Raw genomic sequence first — 18,569 nt, forward strand, 5'->3', positions numbered from 1 at the left:
CTAACACTAAATATTTTAGACAGTATCATCCATGATGTACTGACTATTCATGTTTCAATTTTCAAATGTAAGATTGTAATAGCAACTGACTGAAAGTTCACTATGAAGTTTGAATAACAAAAAGTAATAGAGACATGTTCTTCACTCGAGAAAACATTCCATAGAAACAACAAAACAAATACACAAAAATGATGACATCTACAAACTAGTCAAGAAAGTAACAAAAGAAAAATTAACTTTGACAATACTACTATGCGCCGGTCTCAAACAAGTTGAGATCGACTATATGACTAACCATATTTAACTATAACAATGCATCGTCAGGATCTTTCTTTTCTTTTTTTGATAAGGTGTGAGGAATGTTAAACACTCTGTGCATCTCATCAGTCATGTCATAAGCTAGATCATAATTTCTGACCATTTTATATCCCTTGATCATTATTCTATAAGTGACTAAATCAGGAGAGATGTTTGTTTCTCTGATTCCATCAAACAACCTCTGGGCCTCATCCATTCGATGTAACTTGGAATATTTATGGATGAAGCAATTGTAAATATAGACATCAGGAGAGATGTTCTGTCTTACCATCATTCTGAACAACCTCCTGGCCTCATCCATCTGATCTAACTTGCAAAATGCATCAATGAGGCAAGTATAAGTAACAACAGTAGGCCAGACTTCTCTTTTTTGCATGTCAAGGAGCAAAGCACATGCCATGCTCATATCTTTAATTTCACAAAAGCCAGAAATCATGGAGGTGTAATAGATGTTATCGGGACTCATACCCTCCCTGATTATTTTCATGAATAGTTTGTGGGCCTGTATCACTTTTATCTGTCTTGCAGCTTTTTTCACTTTCCCCCGCTTGCATAGCATGTCAATAAGAATTGTGTATGTGATGATGTTAGGAGTCATCTCAAGTTTAAGCATTCCCATATAAAGCATCCTAGCCTTGTTAAAATGGGACTCTTTAAAAAATCCATCAAGAAGAGTATTAAGAATTGTAACATTGGGAAACATGTCCCTCTTAAGCATCACCGTGATTAACTCCAATGCCTTCTTTGTGTTTATATCTTTGCACAACTGCTGAACAACTACATCATAGGTAAACAAATTGGGGATGATGCCTTGATCCACCATTTCATCAATCAGGTGCAAAGCTTCCATCACACGCCCATCAGTACAGCACTGCTTAACAATAAAATTGCAGGTAATGGTATCAGACAGGTAGCCTTTTTGTACCATCATAATCCTGTACTTCAATGATTTATCAACAGACCCCATGTCACAGGAAGCACGAATTAATTTCAAACAAGTTGAAGCATCTGGAGCCAAGTCACTGCTGATCATCTCCTCCAGTAGCTCATCGGCTGAACTAAGATCTCCTTGAGCACAAAATTCAGTAATTAAAATGTTGTAAGCTGTTTGGCCAACTTTGTACCCAGAATTCTTAAGGTAATGAAAACAATCCTTTGCAATTTTTGCTGCTCCAGCTGCGCACAAACCCTGAAGAATTGAGTTATAGTTAATTGGGGTAGGCTTGATGTTATTATCTTGCATACCTTGAATAGAACATAAACCTTCATCAATAATCCCGAATTTGCTGAACCCGCTGACAAGAATGCTATAGCTATATATATCTGGTGTTATTCCAGAATTACTCATCTCTTCAAAAACACTTATAGCTTTACTTACTTCGCCTTCAGAAAAGAATCCATGAATGATAGCATTGTAGCAATAAGAATTCAAAGATTGGTTCTCATACCTCAGTCTCCGAATGAATTTCAAAGCAACATCAGGACATCCAATTCTACAGAGTCCAAGGAGCCATACACTATATGTTGCAGCAGAAAGACTGATCTCTTTTTCCCGCATTTCTTTCAGAATCTTATAGGCTTCTTTTATAGATACCTTCTGTGTGCCTGAATAATTTTCACAGTAGAAATTCATCATGATTGTGTATGTCATCACATCAGGTGAGGGTCCAAAGTTATTCATTGTTTCAAATAGTCTAGCAAGATTCTCCCCTTGATCTGCTACTGCCAAGCAATTTAGTAGGTAATTACATGAATAAATACTTGGTTCAAGCCCGATTTTCTTAACCTGATTAACAACGTCAATAGCATGATCAAACAGTTTATTTGCAATAAAAATCTTGATGAGTTCATCAGCTACAAGAGTTGAAGGTGTTGTATTATTACTTGAACGCAGAACAAGATGCATTACCTTCAATAAGTCAACACCAGCATTCTGCAAGTAGAAAATCATTTGTTTAAGAAGTGTGTACACTTCCAAATCCATTCCAGCAAAGGCAAATGTATGTATCATCATTCTATAGCCATTTATTGAATGATACAAGCCATAATTTTTCAGAGATTTCTCAAAAGGAATCTCTTTCGCAACTTCCCAACTCAAAGACTTGCATACTGTAACTACAACTGAATACACCTTGCGACCTTTCCAGTTAAGTGAATTCCTTGTTGGTATAACAGCTTTATCAGAATCATACATCAAGGGTAATGAAGAAGAAGCACCATGATAGTACTTCCTACAAAGGCTTCTCTGCTCCTTAAAGAAACCCAATTCATGTAAATCCTTGAATAACAAGCTGAAGGACTTTCTTGGTAACAAACCTAGACCCATAGAAGAAAAACTTCTCAACAATTATACAGAGTCTACATTATCACAAATAACCCAAGAAAAATCTTACATTTTTTCTTTTTCTTTGGGTAAAGTTTGCACCTTTATTCAAAATCTCAACCCTCATTGAACAAAAAGATAATATTTGATCCCCTAGACAAGCTCTAATGGTTTCTAAGCTCTCTGGTCTGAAATTCAAAGAATCTTGAAAAAGGGAACCACAAGAATGAATATTAGAGCTAAATTCGATTTAACAGTACACCCAAACTGAAAAAGATTGGAACAGTTCACCTCAGCACAGCAATTTCAAATTGAGCCCAATCTGAGGTTATCTGCTTCTTCTTCTTCTCATGGCGGCGGCTCAAAGCATAACTCAGTGAAGAGCTTAAAAACCATTCAAATTTTTCGGCAATGATAATATTGTTCAAAATAAATTCTCCTCCTAATTGAGTAAGTTTCTAGGTTTGTTTCGTTTTATTTGGCGGCAGCTTCTGCCTTTACTCTGGTTTTCTTTTGTAGTGCTGGTGCTTTTCAAACTTTGGCAAATAATTTAGATTTTATTTTTGGTCAAATAATATGATTTAATACTATGTTTTTTGGTCAAAATATGATCTAATACAATGTTTAAGTACTTATCTATCATCAGATTTTAACGAGGATAAATTTTAAAGAAACTTTAATCTTATGGTGTCTATCAAGAGATAATTCATTTTTTTTCGTTGATTTTATCATTGCTATTGAATACTACTTATTCAATGTCTAATACATTTTCCAAAACACTACATCTATTCAACGGATACTCTGGTAATATTACCCTATTATTAATCGTTCATTAAGGTGTCCCAAATCAATAGTGGACAACTATTATTGGACAAAGGAAGTACTCCCTCCGTCCCATTTTATATGTCATCCCTTTCTATAAATAATTAGACCATAATACTTGACATTTTATAAAATTTATGGATAAATTACCATATTTTACCTATTATATCCTTGATAGAGTAGTTAATTAATCTTGAAAATGTATTCATCATTTATTATAAAATTGAGTTTTGAAAACATTGTTACATCATTTCTTAATACAAGTGCAAACTAAAAAGGTAACATATAAAATGGGACGGAGGGAGTATCAAATATTACTCAATTTGTGTACCAACGCCAACTTAATATCTCAGCTTTCATGCACTGATCAGTGAATGCGGAAAACTTAAAAGAGAACAAGAACACTTTAGCATCAACAGATTCACTATGATTTAACTCCTGCGTATAAATGCATAAAAAGAAACTAATCAATGTGTGTTATTCAATAACTCAAATAGCAGCTGCTGTAGCAACATTTACATCATCAGATTCATCAACAATCATTTCATCACGAAATAGCAGTTTAAGATATGGAAGAACTCTTGGAAGCATGGGTAGGTCTGCTAAGTTAACACTCATCATATCAAAAGCAATGCTTGTTTTGTGCATGTGTGTTTCATCAAAAACTGGAATTTTTGGGTATCTTTGACTGAAATGAGTGAGGATGATTCGATATGCTCCAGCAGCGTCCCCTACTTCAATAGCTTCCTGTGTTGTGCTGTGATTTCTTGCTATGGCTTCTTCCACCATGCCATCTTCAAAGGTCGCCTGCATTAAACACCCAAAATTTTTATATATGCTAAAATGGGGAACATGTGGCAACTGAAATTTTTATGAGAATTGTTAGGCCAAGAGTATAGCATGTTGTAAGATTCTATTGACAACTTGGGAGGAATATTTGTAATCAGAAGGGGAGGGAAACCATAAAGACATTTCACAACTTGCCTCATGAATAAGAACTGTGGCCCCATGGGAAGCTGCAACTAGTTCTGGACAAGGCCTAGTGTCGCCAGAATAAACAATTTTCCACCCTGGTATCTTCTTCCCAGTGCTATTAGTCCTATCTGCCGCCTTCAGGACAACACCATATGCTTGTGGACAATGAATAACAGGAAAGCTGATCAATGCTTCCAATCCTGCTTCTCTCAGAACTCTCTTCAACATTGCCAGCAATGGGAATGCCGCAGATGCATCAGCTGGACTGCCTGGCCTCTTCCAATAACTCTCCATACGACTCCCTTTAGCAAATAAGTTAGAACCATCCTTTTGGTCATTTTGTACACCTACACTCCCATTCACATCCTTGTTTTCACCTGATTCAAAAGTCTTCAATGAAGCTTCTGTAGTCTGCCTACAATCGAGGAACTGCATATCTAGGTCCTCAAGTTTTTGGTATGCATCAAGGAATATCTTAAGCTGCCGTGGTCCCACAACAACTAAAGGTTCATGAGGAGTTTCATTGAGTAAATCGCGTCGGAGAGCAAGTATTCTTGCAATACCAGTATGATGATCAGCATGAATATGAGAAATCCAAATGCACCTTAAACCTTTTACAGCTTCATCAGCACCTTCAATACCAAATCTGTTTACCAAGAAGCACATTATCCCCCAAACTGCGGTTAAACAAAAACCATATGTAAAATTGATATTAATGAGCTTATACATTACCTTCTTTTTAGCTGTCCCAATGTTCCTTCACCACAATCTAACAGAATACTTCCCTTTGAGAAAAGATTGATAAAAATAGAAGTGACGTTTCGATATTTTGAAGGCTGGGAAGAGCCCGTTCCAAGAAGAACAATCTCCATATCCTCTCTTGTTATACCTTCCAAACAACTAGGTAATGCAGTTTCATGCAACCAGGGCTCTTCTATCACAACATTGTTGGCCTGCAATGTCATGCTGCCTCCATTTGCAATGTTGTTACCATGATGCAACAGTTGGGTAATATGCTCAGAAGCATCCACAATTTCAGGAATTTCTGTAATTAAGTCTTCTATGATTTTTGGCCGAGAAGTAACTTCAGGAATACCAGATCTGTCTAAACCAAGCTGTGCATATGGGCGAAGATGGAACTGTTCCACAAAAAAATTGTTCATTTTGAGTGATGTCCAACCCAGAATCAAAGTCAAACAACGCGTGAGGTAAATTGCAGTCAATTCCACAGAAAAGCTCAAACACATTCCTAACCAAACATGGCATACAGTTTCTAGATTCTAATTTTACGCCAGTAGCAACCGGATCAAATATATAAACTCTCACCTTGAGGAGGTTCTCTGCCGTAATAACTTGACATGAAGCTGGAAGAGAGAACTGCAGAAACAAAATATAAAGATAAACTTCTCAATTAAACAAGCATACCCAATATTGATTCACTGTCCAAAGTAAACTTATCTTCCATTCAAGCATAATTCCAATATAATGTACCTCACTTGGACCTCTAGAGACTGAGGGTAAGCTCTTCAACTGCGGAAGAGACCAAAAACCAGGCGAAGGAAAGAATTGAGGACACAAGTAGTTAAGCCTTGTGGCGATTCTTGCACTAGACTTCAGAATTGGAATTTCAACATTCTTCCTGCGATTTATACAAGAAAATCATGCTGGTATATAAGCAGGAAATACACATAAACCGCAAAAAGATGTATATCAGCCTGAAAAGAAGAGAGCATTATAAGGTTACTCACAGCTGATGCCCTGCCATGACGTGCTGCACCTCACCAAATCTTGACATCCATTGCTGATATTCAGTTGTACACGTTACTGAAGCAGGACTGAGGTGTATCACACAATCAACTTTTTTGCACATTTCCTTGGATTGTTCGGATGGATCTGAGTAATATGGAGTGAGAGAATGTATAGAAGACAATTCTTGCAGATGAGATGGTGTTGGGCAGTCAACAACGAGTACAATAGGACCAGGAACAGAAGGCCCCAATACATCACCAGGGTGAACCTGCGCAATGCTCACTGAAACAATGAGATGAGTACGAAGTAAAGTAACAGCAAATAATAATCCTATTCTTACCATGATGTCTTGATGATCTGACTGTACAGAATTCCCGAGTTGCAATTCACGGCATTTTGGGCCAGGTCTCAACCCAAGAGCAGCAGCCTTTTTTGGATCAAACTTTCCCTTAATTTCAGGCAACTCACAAATATAGACTACCGCAAGATCCCCAGGCTTCAATGCAAATTCAGCTGTGGACTGCATCCTCTCTGCTGAAATTTTTTTTTCCAAATGATTGACACCAACTAGTGAATCATCAAGTTCAGAGGATCCTTCCTTTGTCGTCTTAGACACTTTTGAGTAGCGTGGTCGCAACAGAACAGCAGATATTTTGACAACCTCATCATTAATAGGAACGAAGAGTTCATCAGTAGCCCCTGAAGAATCAACAGGTGGACCAAAACTGCGTGCATGGACCATGGCGGCATTTGGGATGAATGATTTCATTGCATTGACCAAGTACTTGAGATCAGAAGGACCCCATACATTGACCTTCAAAATAAAGTTGTAATTCGTATCATTTTGTTATAATAATTTATATCAGCCAATTATCTGATTGATATTTTACAAGTAAACCAAGTTAATCTGACACTCACAGACATTCCTTCTTCTCCCATGCCAGCCAAAGTCAATAAAAGACCTGCAAGCAAAAGAATTTCACATATTCAGTGGTTTTTAAACAACCTCTGCCAATCATTAAGCCAGCACTTGCATCTTTCCAACATTGATTAATCTAGTCACTCAATAAGAAAAGCTATAGAAACAGACCTGGGAGTCCACCGGCAGTTTCTGAACAGACTCGCGACAGAAATATGTGATCAATCTGGGAAAGAAGAACGAAGAAAAAAAATGTATATACATCTTCCACAATAAGATCAACATCATACTTGAAAGAACAGTTCGGAAGTATAAACCTGATTACGAACAAATGGATTATACATATCCATAGTTCCATACCTTTGATAGCTTAATTTTATGCTCTGTGCAGAAGCGTTGCAATCCCTGAAGCAGAAGAACAGATTTAGATACAAAGAAATAAGTCCAAGTGTACTTTTTCTGTTTCTTCACAAAGGAAATAGAACCAAAAGAGAGCAATAAATGCATATGAATGGGAAACAATCTGCAGAACAGCATTGTGGAACGAAAACCCACTAGGATAATGGTGATGCAGGAAGTAGATAACCAATTAACCCATCATTAAAAAGCACAGTTCCTCATTAGGAGTTTGTCAAATACAATAACCAAAAACATTCTTAATACCAAACAAAAAGTATGACTTGCTATTCATCATAACTTGAAAATTGCTGCATGTGGTCTTATCATCTGTTCCTGTACAAAATCTAATAGCCAGTTGGTCCCTATGGATCTAATCTATGCAGTAATTTAGTCATGAGAATAATAGAATTACAAAAATTCAAGGAAACCCTTGCAAGAAATTAAATTAACTTAATAGGTAGCTCCTCTTTCAGGTTCAAGTTGGTATTCTGCTTCCCATAAGAGAAGGGCCCTAAGATTTCAATGTCATTATAACAATGTACCCAGTAATCCCACAAGTTGGGTCTGGCAAGGGCCACAAGTTGAGTTTGGGGAAGGTAAGATATACGCAGACGTTACCTCTACCTTTGTGGGGTAGGGAGGCTGTTCCAAAATATGAAATGTACATCTTGACTAACAATACAACACCCAAATAAGATTAGGTTATCCTTTCGGTGTCATCTGAAACAGTAGAGAAACTAGGTGCCATACACATTGGATTTGAATTCGACAATGTAACATACTTACTTCTCCAGCGTTAAAAATAAACCTCTGTTTATCAAAGAAGAGAAGGACTGAGGGTGTTGTATCTTGTGTATCCATGCCAGTCCCAAGGATCTGTGAGAATTTAAAGGAAGAGAAGTCAATGACTTTTCAATTTCTTTGCAAGGAAGTGAGAGAGGAACAATATCAGTTATTAGATTCACATAATCATAAATTTAGGCATGTCTTGGGAAATAAGATTTCAATCCAACCAGACAAACCTTTGCGCATTCAAGTATCTGACCAAAATCATAGAAACTTTAGAGTCCCTTAATGCAAAAATAAATTGTCAAATCTGCTTTAAACATACCAAAAAAAAATTATAAATAGGACTAGGACCTTACTGGGGCTGCTAGTTCATGTTATGTTACTTTCTAGGACTAACATAACCATCGCGCTGATTTCTGTTAGTGTGTTATACTGATTGTTTTAGTATTGAATTGGAATCCCTCTGCTAAAACTGTTTTACTTGAAGAAAACATATTTTGGTGTTAAAATGTGAAAAAACGTTTTCTCGAAGAAAAATACTTCCCATCAAAAAGAAGACATTTTTTAATCAATGTCCTCACTCCTACTCCATATCACTAGCTTCAAACTACACTTATAGTTGTCAAAACACTATCCTCTTGTCTTATCCTACTGAACCTGCACACGTGTCATCAACTTTTAAACCCAACTAAAACTAGAAATGATTCAGAAAAAGTTCTAAATTAAACATTTTCCTCACCAATATACCTTATAACTCTATCCATACCATTTGTTCCCTTAAAACATACAAACATATTTTTTTTTGAATTTAGTTAAACAATCCACCATGTCCCACCTGCGACCCACTCGCTAGACCTACACAATTACTACATGTACCAACTTCGTGTCCAAAAAAACATGGGAACTATAAATCTTTTAGAACTTAGTTAGCTCCCTGACACTAGCATAGTGTTTTTATGCAATGCAACTAACAAAGTTTTTTCATTTCTACCATTTTGTATTTATTTTTTCTCCATCTTCTTCAATGACAGCAATAGTATATATCATTACTTCATCAAAAACAAACATGGAAATCATCTTCATTCAACCACATAACAAACCAGGATCAAAACCTAGAAGTGAAACAAACATGTACTACTCCCTCAGTTACAATTTGTTTGCCTTACTTTCCTTTTCCATTCATTTCAATAAAAATGATTTCTTTACAACAAGATAAAAAAGGGAAACTTGTTAACAGGATTAATTAAGTACCTGGACGTATGAAATAGTATTAACAGGGTTGAGTTTGCGAACTTTGAGTTGAAGGTTTTTCCTGGGACCATCATTCTTATCTTTACCTTCAGCCCTTCTTTTATTAAACCCAACACACTCAGCAATCGCACTACTACTACTTTCTTCCATTGCCGACTTCCCTTTATTCTCCGTCTTCGAACTGCTACTACTACGCCTTCTTGAACCGCTCAACGAACCGGGTCGTTCGATGTTTTTGGGTTTTCTTGAATATGCGGCGAAGAGAAGACGGCTGGGCTTGTGAGTGTAAGTATGGAGAAATGGGTGTTTGATTTTGAAGAGATGAGAAAGAGAAAGCGGAGGTTTTGGAGTTAAAGGGGAAGTGAGAAGTGCGTGGTGATTGGCGGAGGAGAATAGGAGCCGAAGGCTTGAGATTTGGGGCATTTTATTTGTACTATACACAGGGTTTTAGGTTCACCAAACATAAAACCCCGCCCATGTCTGAAAAGATTTGCACTTGCAAATTGCCATTGCATGTTACCGGGTCGGGTCGGGTTGGTGTTCACTACCACCCAATTTGAAAAATGAAATTGGTGGGATTTGAAGTTTAGTCGTTGTTTCAAATGTAATTAACTAGAAATTAATAATTGAATAAAAATATCTTTAGGTTTTATACACTTATTTTTTGATACCTTAAATGAATACCAGCCTCAACATTAAGCGTTGGGCTGAAACATGAAATTTGGGTTAGAAAACAAGTGAATCTTGCCTAAACTTTAACTTATTTTCAAATTTATGAATTTAAATTTACTATTCATACCAACTTTAAGTGAACTTTCTACTCCACAATGTTGCATCTATTCATACTATGGATATGAATAATCATTAGTCTAAATTCAAAACCGATATTGAATGTCAAGCGAAGAAAAATAAAATTGGCCAATCGATAAGGGTACTTTGATTATATAAGCAGCAAAAACACCATCATGTAAGGCAAAAATTCAGCATCACCTCAAAATAAAGATTAGGACAAATTACTTAACCACACTCCTTTACTTACCTTAATATCCATTTATCCCTACTTATTTCAAAAATTTCAAAAATCCCTTATTTACCTATGTATTCCGCATGTATCCCGTGCATAACGTTATGTATCCCGCTATGTGAAATGTATCAAACACTATGTATCCCGTGCACAACGCTATGTATCCCGCTATGTGGAATGTATCAAACCTAATGTATCCCGTGCACAACGTTATGTATCCCGCTATGTGGAATGTATCAAACCTAATGTATCCCGTGCACAACGCTATGTATCCCGCTATGTGGAATGTATCAAACCTAATGTATCCTGCAACCATCATTTTTAAGGGATTTTTGGTAAATAAAAAACTAAAAGGAATAGAATGTTATTTAGTACTTATAATATGTGGTTCCTATAATTTATACTAAAGATTATCCATACAAAAACTTCAAAATGAAGTGTCCGGCCCACTAAATGGAGTTATTAATGAAGACTCCCCTGAGCTCCTGCAGGCCCAAGGAGGAGGAAGAGAAGCGCTGATGTTAATTGGACCACGGGCCCAAAAGGAAACCAAAAAAAAGTCTTGTTTCCTATTCTCAATGAGAAAATCAGACCATATATTTGGCTTTAGTAACTGTAGTACAATTTGTCACTTATATAAATAGCCGCCTTCGACAATTTGAATTATAGTAAGAATGATAGTATATGTATCTGGCATCACTCGCCCAAAAGTCAACACTGCTATACGTGAAAGGTTGGTAACAAATTGATTTGATCTACACTTTTGTCTTTGCATGATAAAAATAACTTTTCCTATTTTTATAATTAAAAAAAATAAAATGCTTGCTTTAGGTTAGTTATCTTATAGTTTAATCATTCTCTTCACTTTTTATCGCTACAAGTGAAAAGATGATTTCTTTTTCTCCTTTTTGGGAAAGCGATCTAAAAATGATTCATATATTTATTAATTTAGTTTATTTTATTTCGCACGAATTTAGACTATTTGATATTCATAATTATTTCATTAACTTAGTATATTTTATGTTAATCAAATTTGTTCATTAGACACTTTACGTTTTAACTATCCACACATACTACTGGACAATAATGGAATTACAAAAAGATAATAAAAAGCTAGACACTAATGAATGATTGCGAACGATTTCATCAAATTAAAGCATCATGACAAGAACATCTCACCAAAAGATAATGCATATACAACTGCAAACCAATAACTAGAAAAACAAAATAACAATTGGAAAAAAACAAAGAAAGAAACAACAAAAAAACATTTGCTTTTTCTTCCCTCTTTTTTTAAAAACGAAATTCGAATGGGCTTTTTTTAGACCCACAAATCAAACTCAAACAAATTTAATTTAGAACTCATTGGATAGAGGAGCATGTTCTTGTTGCATGAACACATTGGTGTAAATAAGACCAGCCAAACTACCACCAACTAATGGACCAATCCAGTAGATCCAGAAACCCTCAAAGTTACCAGTAGCCATTGCAGGTCCAAATGAACGGGCTGGGTTCATTGATCCGCCGGAAAATGGACCAGCAGCCAAAATATTAGCTCCAACAATGAAACCAATAGCAATCGGTGCAATTGTGCCCAATGAACCCTTCTTCGGGTCAGCGGCTGTTGCGAATACAGTGTACACTAAACCAAATGTGATAATTATTTCCATCACAAGTCCTTCAATTATCCCTACACCAGCTCCCACTCCATGGGTTGGAATAGCCTGAGATCGTCGTAAAAAGTGAAATTAGTAATCTAAAAAAAAAAAATCGATAAATAGGTAAAAATTGAAGGGCTTACACATCCTCCGGTGACGAATTTGAGGAGGAAGCAAGCTACAGCGGCGCCGGTAAGTTGAGCAAGCATGTAGAAGGAGCCAGTGATAAAGGTAATATGGCCGCCGAAGGTTAATCCGCAGGTGACAGCAGGGTTAACATGACCACCAGAGATGTTAGCTGAAACTGAAACGGCCACAAATAGAGCAAATCCATGGCAAACTGCAATAGCTACGAGCCCAGCCGGATCAAGTGCAGCATTTGCTGTCAACTTGCCTGTATATATCCAAACAATACTAAATTTAAAATCTCTCATACATCAATAGTGAAAACGCACAAAAATAAAATCTACATGTGCATATAGTTGCATTAGTAATATGCATGATCAGAAGCGGATCTATACTAGTAAAAGGTTATGATGAGTTTGGTAGAAGTTGACTTTAAACACGGTATTTGTATCAAAAACTCACCTATAAATAAGCTATCAAAAACACAATAAACAAAAGGAGTTAATTATGATCTAGAACTAATAAATTTAAAATCATGAGATCGATCTATTTGATATGAATTCAGAATAAGCATTAACCATGTTATGTGCCTATATATGGACGTAATTCGATCGAGTCAGAAGCAATAAAACCAAAGTTGAAACTGTTCTAATGAGTGAGACAATTAAAATGAAAAATCGGATCGGATCGGATAGGATAGGAGGAGTTATTAACTGTAAGCAATGGCGGAACCAACTCCGGCGAAGACAAAGATGAGTGTGGAGATGAATTCAGCAAGATAGGCCTTAAGAGACACAACGCTGAATGAATCACTAAAACTTCCAATAGCTACGCCGCCAGCCATTTTCACTATAAAAAATAATTTAATTCACTACTAATAATAGACTTAGAGAGAAAATTGCTTTTGGATGACACAAATAGGCATTTCTTTGTCACATATATATAGCAAGTATACGTAGTAGGAATATATTTTAATATAAAGTTTAACCAATGAAGTTCATGAGATTTTTCACTGTAGCATAAAACATGCCAAGGGGGAATATGAGTAGGGATGGCAATGGGGCGGGGCGGATGCGGGGCAGGGCGGGTTTAAGGCTATGTGGGGCGGGGCGGGTTTAAGGTTGTGTGGTGCGGGCTGAAGTAGGTTTTTAAAAATTAATGTGGACGGGGCGGATTGCGGGTATATGTGATTTTATGTGGGTTCAAACTTAATTTTAATTTTTTACATGTTATAAGAGTGATAGAACATTATTTATTAAGATAATTTCATTAAATCTACTAAAGTACTCAAGATAATAAATGAAAATGGTTCAATAAAAAATAATACAATTTCTTACATATTTCCCAATTGACCTCTAAAAAATAAAATTTTAAGTCACTATCCTATTAAATTAATATAACTTAATGGAAAAATGAATTTGTTTTTATGAATTTTATTTTTAGTATCAAACATAACTAGAAAAAAAAATATTAAAAAAATTATGCGGAGCGGAATGGAGCGGGTTGAAAATGAAAAGAATTGTTATGCGGGGCGGGACGGAGCGAATTAAAAATTTTATGGATTAAGCTCAACCCGCCCCGCCCCGCCTGCCCTACACCACCCCATTGTCATCCCTAAATATGAGAATGTACAAGGGTTAATGCATATCTATTCATGTTTATTTTTAATGATATAATATTAAATATCCTAGCTGGCAGTCATATGCTTTTTTGGAAATGTCTCAAAGCTCATAATTAGTCCTCATCCATGTGATGTGAAACATCAATAATGGGTATGATTTTTGGATCTGAGGTATATTAGAAAATTTAAATTTAGTGTATTCATCAATTTTAACAGGATTGAATTTACTGTATTTTTAACATGTTGGTGAGTTTAGTAACAAGGAGAATGTTTTTTTCATGAACGACGTAAAATTTGTATATAAAATAGACAAATACTATAATAAATGAAGGCGGTGTGTTGGGTGGATATGACATGCACAATTGGGGTAGAACTTATTTTTCTTAGCTACTTTCACTACGATAATCGTTTTCCTCATTTCTAAAAATCTTATTTTTCTTTAAAAATATTTAACTAATCGAACATGAAAACTGTAATAACATTCAATTTCCTCCTTACCTAACACACCTAAAGATTCAAAACTAGTGTAGTATTTTGAAGGTAATCTTTTTGCATATGCATCTATGCTTCGTACCGAAAAATTTATAGTCAGTTATCACACGTATTATATTTTTATTAAAATTTCTTCACTTTAAATTAAAGATTTCGAATTTCAAATGAAATAACTAAAAATTCGTTTAAAAAAACACTTTAATTACTTCCTTATTAGATCTACTCGGCAAAAGTTCAAATTAAATAAACTACAATTTTGGAAGTAATAGTTTTGAAACTCAACGTAAATTTCACTTGATCTCATAATCATTAATATTTTTGGTTGGAATGTCTTTCCCCTAGGTCTTGAATTCCAGCTCTAATGACCATAACTTATAATATGCTCTTTAAATTACTCATTTATTCATTTTTATTAATACAAATTCAAGCTGATCGAATCAATAATTTTCAAATATAAAATATAAAATAATTAAAAAAAAAACATGTGACCCGACTTTTAGGACATTGAACGGTGGAGGGGTCCTCTAAGGGGTAAATAATGATTATTATTTTTTCAAAAAAAAGAAAAGTAGAGATTATGGTGGCATGAGTACTGAGACAAATAAAGTTTGGTCCACCAAATACACCGACCAACTATAAACTTGAGAATATGGGGGGGCCTAGTTTTTCTTTGATTTTTTTTTATGAAATGTGTGGATATAAATTTAAGTGGACTTAATCATGTATAGTTTTTAATAGCATTTTATTTCGTTATTTCTATTTCTATTTTCAAATTGAAAGATAATTTATTTGAATAAAAAATTTATCAATATAATAATACAAAGTAGAAGTTAAATCTATGTACACTCTATCTTCTCTAAATTCTATTTGTGAGAAATTGTGTACACTGAGTATATTATTATTGTCGTTGTTAGTTTAGCTAATGCTATATTGAATACTTAGGGGTTTAATAATATTAATGGTAATTAGTTGCTGGCACTGGCAGGGATGGATAGATTAGGAATCTGGTCGAAACTTCTTGTCGTGTTTTGGTAGTTGCCTATACTTTTGAATTAAAGTATTTGCCATTGTGGAATATTAGCTTTTTGGTGTGTATATTCTTTAATTGTTAATTAATGTCTCTCTCCAACAATTATTGCCTACTTTAATTTATTAATCTCTCTCTTTTTGTGATTAAAAGATTGGATATATATTATTAAAGTTATTTTATTCTTTTCGAAATATTGGACGAATTCAGATAATGAAATGTCTTATTATATATAAACATCTTCTAATGATCGATAATAATGTGATTCTTAGCTAATCCATTATTGTCTCTTTTCTCCACCATTTCCCTTACTTTTGTATTTCAAATTGGAAATATTAAAAAGGCTTCATTAACATAACATGTGTATTACATATACATGACAAGAAATTACTAAGAAATTATAGTGTTCAATAGGTAGCAAATTATATTCCAAAAATAAGCGGATTCAAAATTTTAATTCTATCAAACTGCTACCTCCACCCCCACTTGTGGACACAAATAGGAATGAATGAAATTTGAAAGACATTCAAACTTTGAATGGTTAGTTGTGTTGAATGAGAAGATAGTGAGCAATAAATGAGAAGGCGTCTATATGTCTTCATCGACAATTAACTATAAGCAAAAACGACATTATATGAATTATTGGTTCTTGAAGGTGAAGTCTAATTTTTGAGGCGGCTATTTGACCGCCCATATCCATTATTATTGATTCTTTGGTCTGCCGATATCATTTGAATCCTTACTGAACGACAGTGACTTATAACAAACCAGTAGTAATTGCTAGATCCTCATGAGTTTCTATTGGATCTTTATCTTTGACCCAAAACTTTCTATTTGGGTATATTTGTACTTTATAGTACTCCCTCGGTTTACTTTTAATTTACTTTTATTTAGGGATGTACAAAACGTAACCGAAAATCGAGTCAAACCAGAAAAAAAACCGACTAGTGATTTGGTTTGACTTAGTTTGGTATTGAAAAAAAAAAATCGATTATATTTGGGTTGATTTAATTTTAACTAAAAAAAATCAACTCGAGACCAAACCAGCCAGGCATTATATACATAATTTAAATTTTTTATTTTATGATAAAAATATTTACTTTGATATAGTTTTTAAATATTTCTTATACTTTTTCATAGTTTTTATTTTTTAATATATTTTTTCAAATTTGAAACTTATAAATTAGAATTTTGAATGGTTCAATAAAGATTATAGTCCACAGATGTTGGTAATTATAATAAAACTTAAATCAAAATCAAATTAATACTAATGCAAAAAGAAAATCAATTCAACATTAAGAATGACAATAATATTGAATATTTGTTCTTTAGTTTTATATTGGTTTAGACAATTAAAATACATAATCTAATTTTAATTTCCTTTAATATTTAGTCATGTAACTAATACTTATTAAACTAATTTTAGCATGATTTAATACTTTTAAATTATGATCATTTTCATTATGACTTGTTAATTGCAATATTTGTTTTACGCGATTTCATTATTATTATTTTTGTTTGATATTTTAATGACATTAATCATATCATATTTTATGTTATTTTTTTAAGAAACACCTTAGATAGTTGTATTTTGATAGGACTAAAGAAATATTTGAAGTACAAGTAAATTATATGTTTGTATGAATACTTTACCGGGAAAATCCGAAAATCCGAAAAAACCCGAGGTTAAAAAACCCGAGTTTTATTGATTTGGTTTATAAATTTAAAAATCCGACAGAAAAGATTTGATTTGATATTTAAGAAATCCGAACAAACCTGGCCATGTACACCCCTACTTTTATCCTGTTAAGTTTAAACTTTACACGATTGTTAAGAAATAATAATTAATTGCTAATTTAACTAGGAAAAAAATATGGCAGGGAAGGTGAGCCATTTGGAACATTTGAAGGCTGGCGCCTTCTTAGTTTAATCATCTAGTATTTATAACTCGTGGCCTGATTAATCTGAATTTGCTAGGCAAATATATCGACTAAATAAATACAAAAAGGTTGCAGCAAACTTCAACCCCCTATAGTGGGGAAATACAACTCTATTAGTGGAGCTTGAAAGAGAATAGTGTATATGCAGATCATACCCCTATCTTGAGAATGTAGAGAGATTGTTTCCTATAGATCCTCGGCTCAAAGAGATGAAAAAAAAAGGCAGTAGCAGAAACAGAAGCAAAAATAACAAGAAGATAATAAGAGAATCGAGGCTAAAGGAACAAGCAGTTCATCCTAGTTAAATGAAGAGAAGCAGCAGTGCTAGTACATGGGAAGCCATCTTCAAGCACAAAATATCATTGTCCAAACTATATATAAAAAAAAAAAGTACATCATGTTGCTTAATGCAATGATTTTATGTAATAATAAAGTATTATGAACCAACTATTTATAGTAGAAATGAAATATAAAAAGGAACGGGAGGAGTATAAATAAAGTTATATAGGGAAATAATGAAGTTCATGAGATTTTTCACTCTAGCATAAAACATGATAAGGGGAATATGAGATTGTACAAGGGTCAATGCATATCTATTCATGTTTATTTTTAATAATATTAAAATTAAATATTAAAAATCCTAGCTGGCAGTCATATGCTTTTTTGAAATGTCTCAAAGCTCATAAATAGTCTTCATCCATGTGATTTGAAACATCAATAATGGGTATGATTTTTGGATCCGAGGCATATTCGAAAATTTACTCTAATTTTTAATAGGGTGTATGTTAATAGGTACCGGGAAAAATATTTTTCATGAAAAATAGATTTTTTTAAGAAAATAATTGATTTTTTTTTTGTTTTGACATGTAAACAATATTTTTTTATGTATAATCTAGATAAATATTATAGGAGGTGGAAGTGGTGTATAGGATGGTGGTGATGGGGGCTACAAAGAGTGAGAGAGTGAAGATGGGGTGTGTTGGAGGGTGGATATGACACAATCAATGTCAAACTTATTTTTCTTGGTTATTCTCATTATGACAATCGTTTTTCTCATTTATGAGGAACTTATGTTCCTAAAAAAAATATTTTTCCATTTTTTTAACTAATCAAACATGAAAAATGTAATAACATTC

At 34.1% G+C, this 18,569-nt stretch overlaps 3 protein-coding genes across 4 annotated transcripts; all 3 read right to left on the minus strand.

Moving 5' to 3' along the window:
* Positions 1-304: 304 nt before the first annotated feature.
* On the minus strand, positions 305-3,035 carry LOC125820546 (pentatricopeptide repeat-containing protein At5g41170, mitochondrial-like). 2 transcript variants are annotated; one of them, XM_049499946.1, is made up of 2 exons: positions 2,933-3,035; positions 305-2,251 (listed from the first exon to the last, which is right to left on the minus strand). In XM_049499946.1, the coding sequence occupies exon 2, from the start codon at positions 2,222-2,224 to the stop codon at positions 305-307; it is 1,920 nt and encodes a 639-aa protein (XP_049355903.1). In that variant the 5' UTR covers positions 2,225-2,251; positions 2,933-3,035. The 2 variants fall into 2 exon arrangements, with proteins under 2 accessions (XP_049355903.1, XP_049355902.1); XM_049499945.1 differs by lacking the exon at positions 2,933-3,035 and having other exon boundaries at positions 305-2,723.
* An 873-nt stretch (positions 3,036-3,908) lies between these two features.
* On the minus strand, positions 3,909-9,985 carry LOC125820582 (tRNase Z TRZ3, mitochondrial-like). The gene is made up of 12 exons (XM_049499987.1): positions 9,546-9,985; positions 8,292-8,381; positions 7,467-7,511; positions 7,278-7,332; positions 7,106-7,149; positions 6,528-7,001; positions 6,187-6,455; positions 5,930-6,077; positions 5,765-5,815; positions 5,171-5,577; positions 4,448-5,084; positions 3,909-4,270 (listed from the first exon to the last, which is right to left on the minus strand). The coding sequence occupies exons 1-12, from the start codon at positions 9,966-9,968 to the stop codon at positions 3,953-3,955; spliced, it is 2,961 nt and encodes a 986-aa protein (XP_049355944.1). The 5' UTR covers positions 9,969-9,985; the 3' UTR covers positions 3,909-3,952.
* A 1,712-nt stretch (positions 9,986-11,697) lies between these two features.
* LOC125820575 (aquaporin TIP2-1-like) lies at positions 11,698-13,334 on the minus strand. The gene is made up of 3 exons (XM_049499976.1): positions 13,068-13,334; positions 12,371-12,621; positions 11,698-12,293 (listed from the first exon to the last, which is right to left on the minus strand). Exons 1-3 carry the CDS (start codon positions 13,195-13,197, stop codon positions 11,925-11,927), a joined length of 750 nt encoding a protein of 249 aa, XP_049355933.1. The 5' UTR covers positions 13,198-13,334; the 3' UTR covers positions 11,698-11,924.
* Between the last annotated feature and the right edge of the window lie 5,235 nt (positions 13,335-18,569).

This window comes from Solanum verrucosum, unplaced genomic scaffold (genome assembly GCF_900185275.1).
Source record: "Solanum verrucosum unplaced genomic scaffold, falcon-dt-bn FXZP01000117.1, whole genome shotgun sequence".
Taxonomy (NCBI): domain Eukaryota; kingdom Viridiplantae; phylum Streptophyta; class Magnoliopsida; order Solanales; family Solanaceae; genus Solanum; species Solanum verrucosum.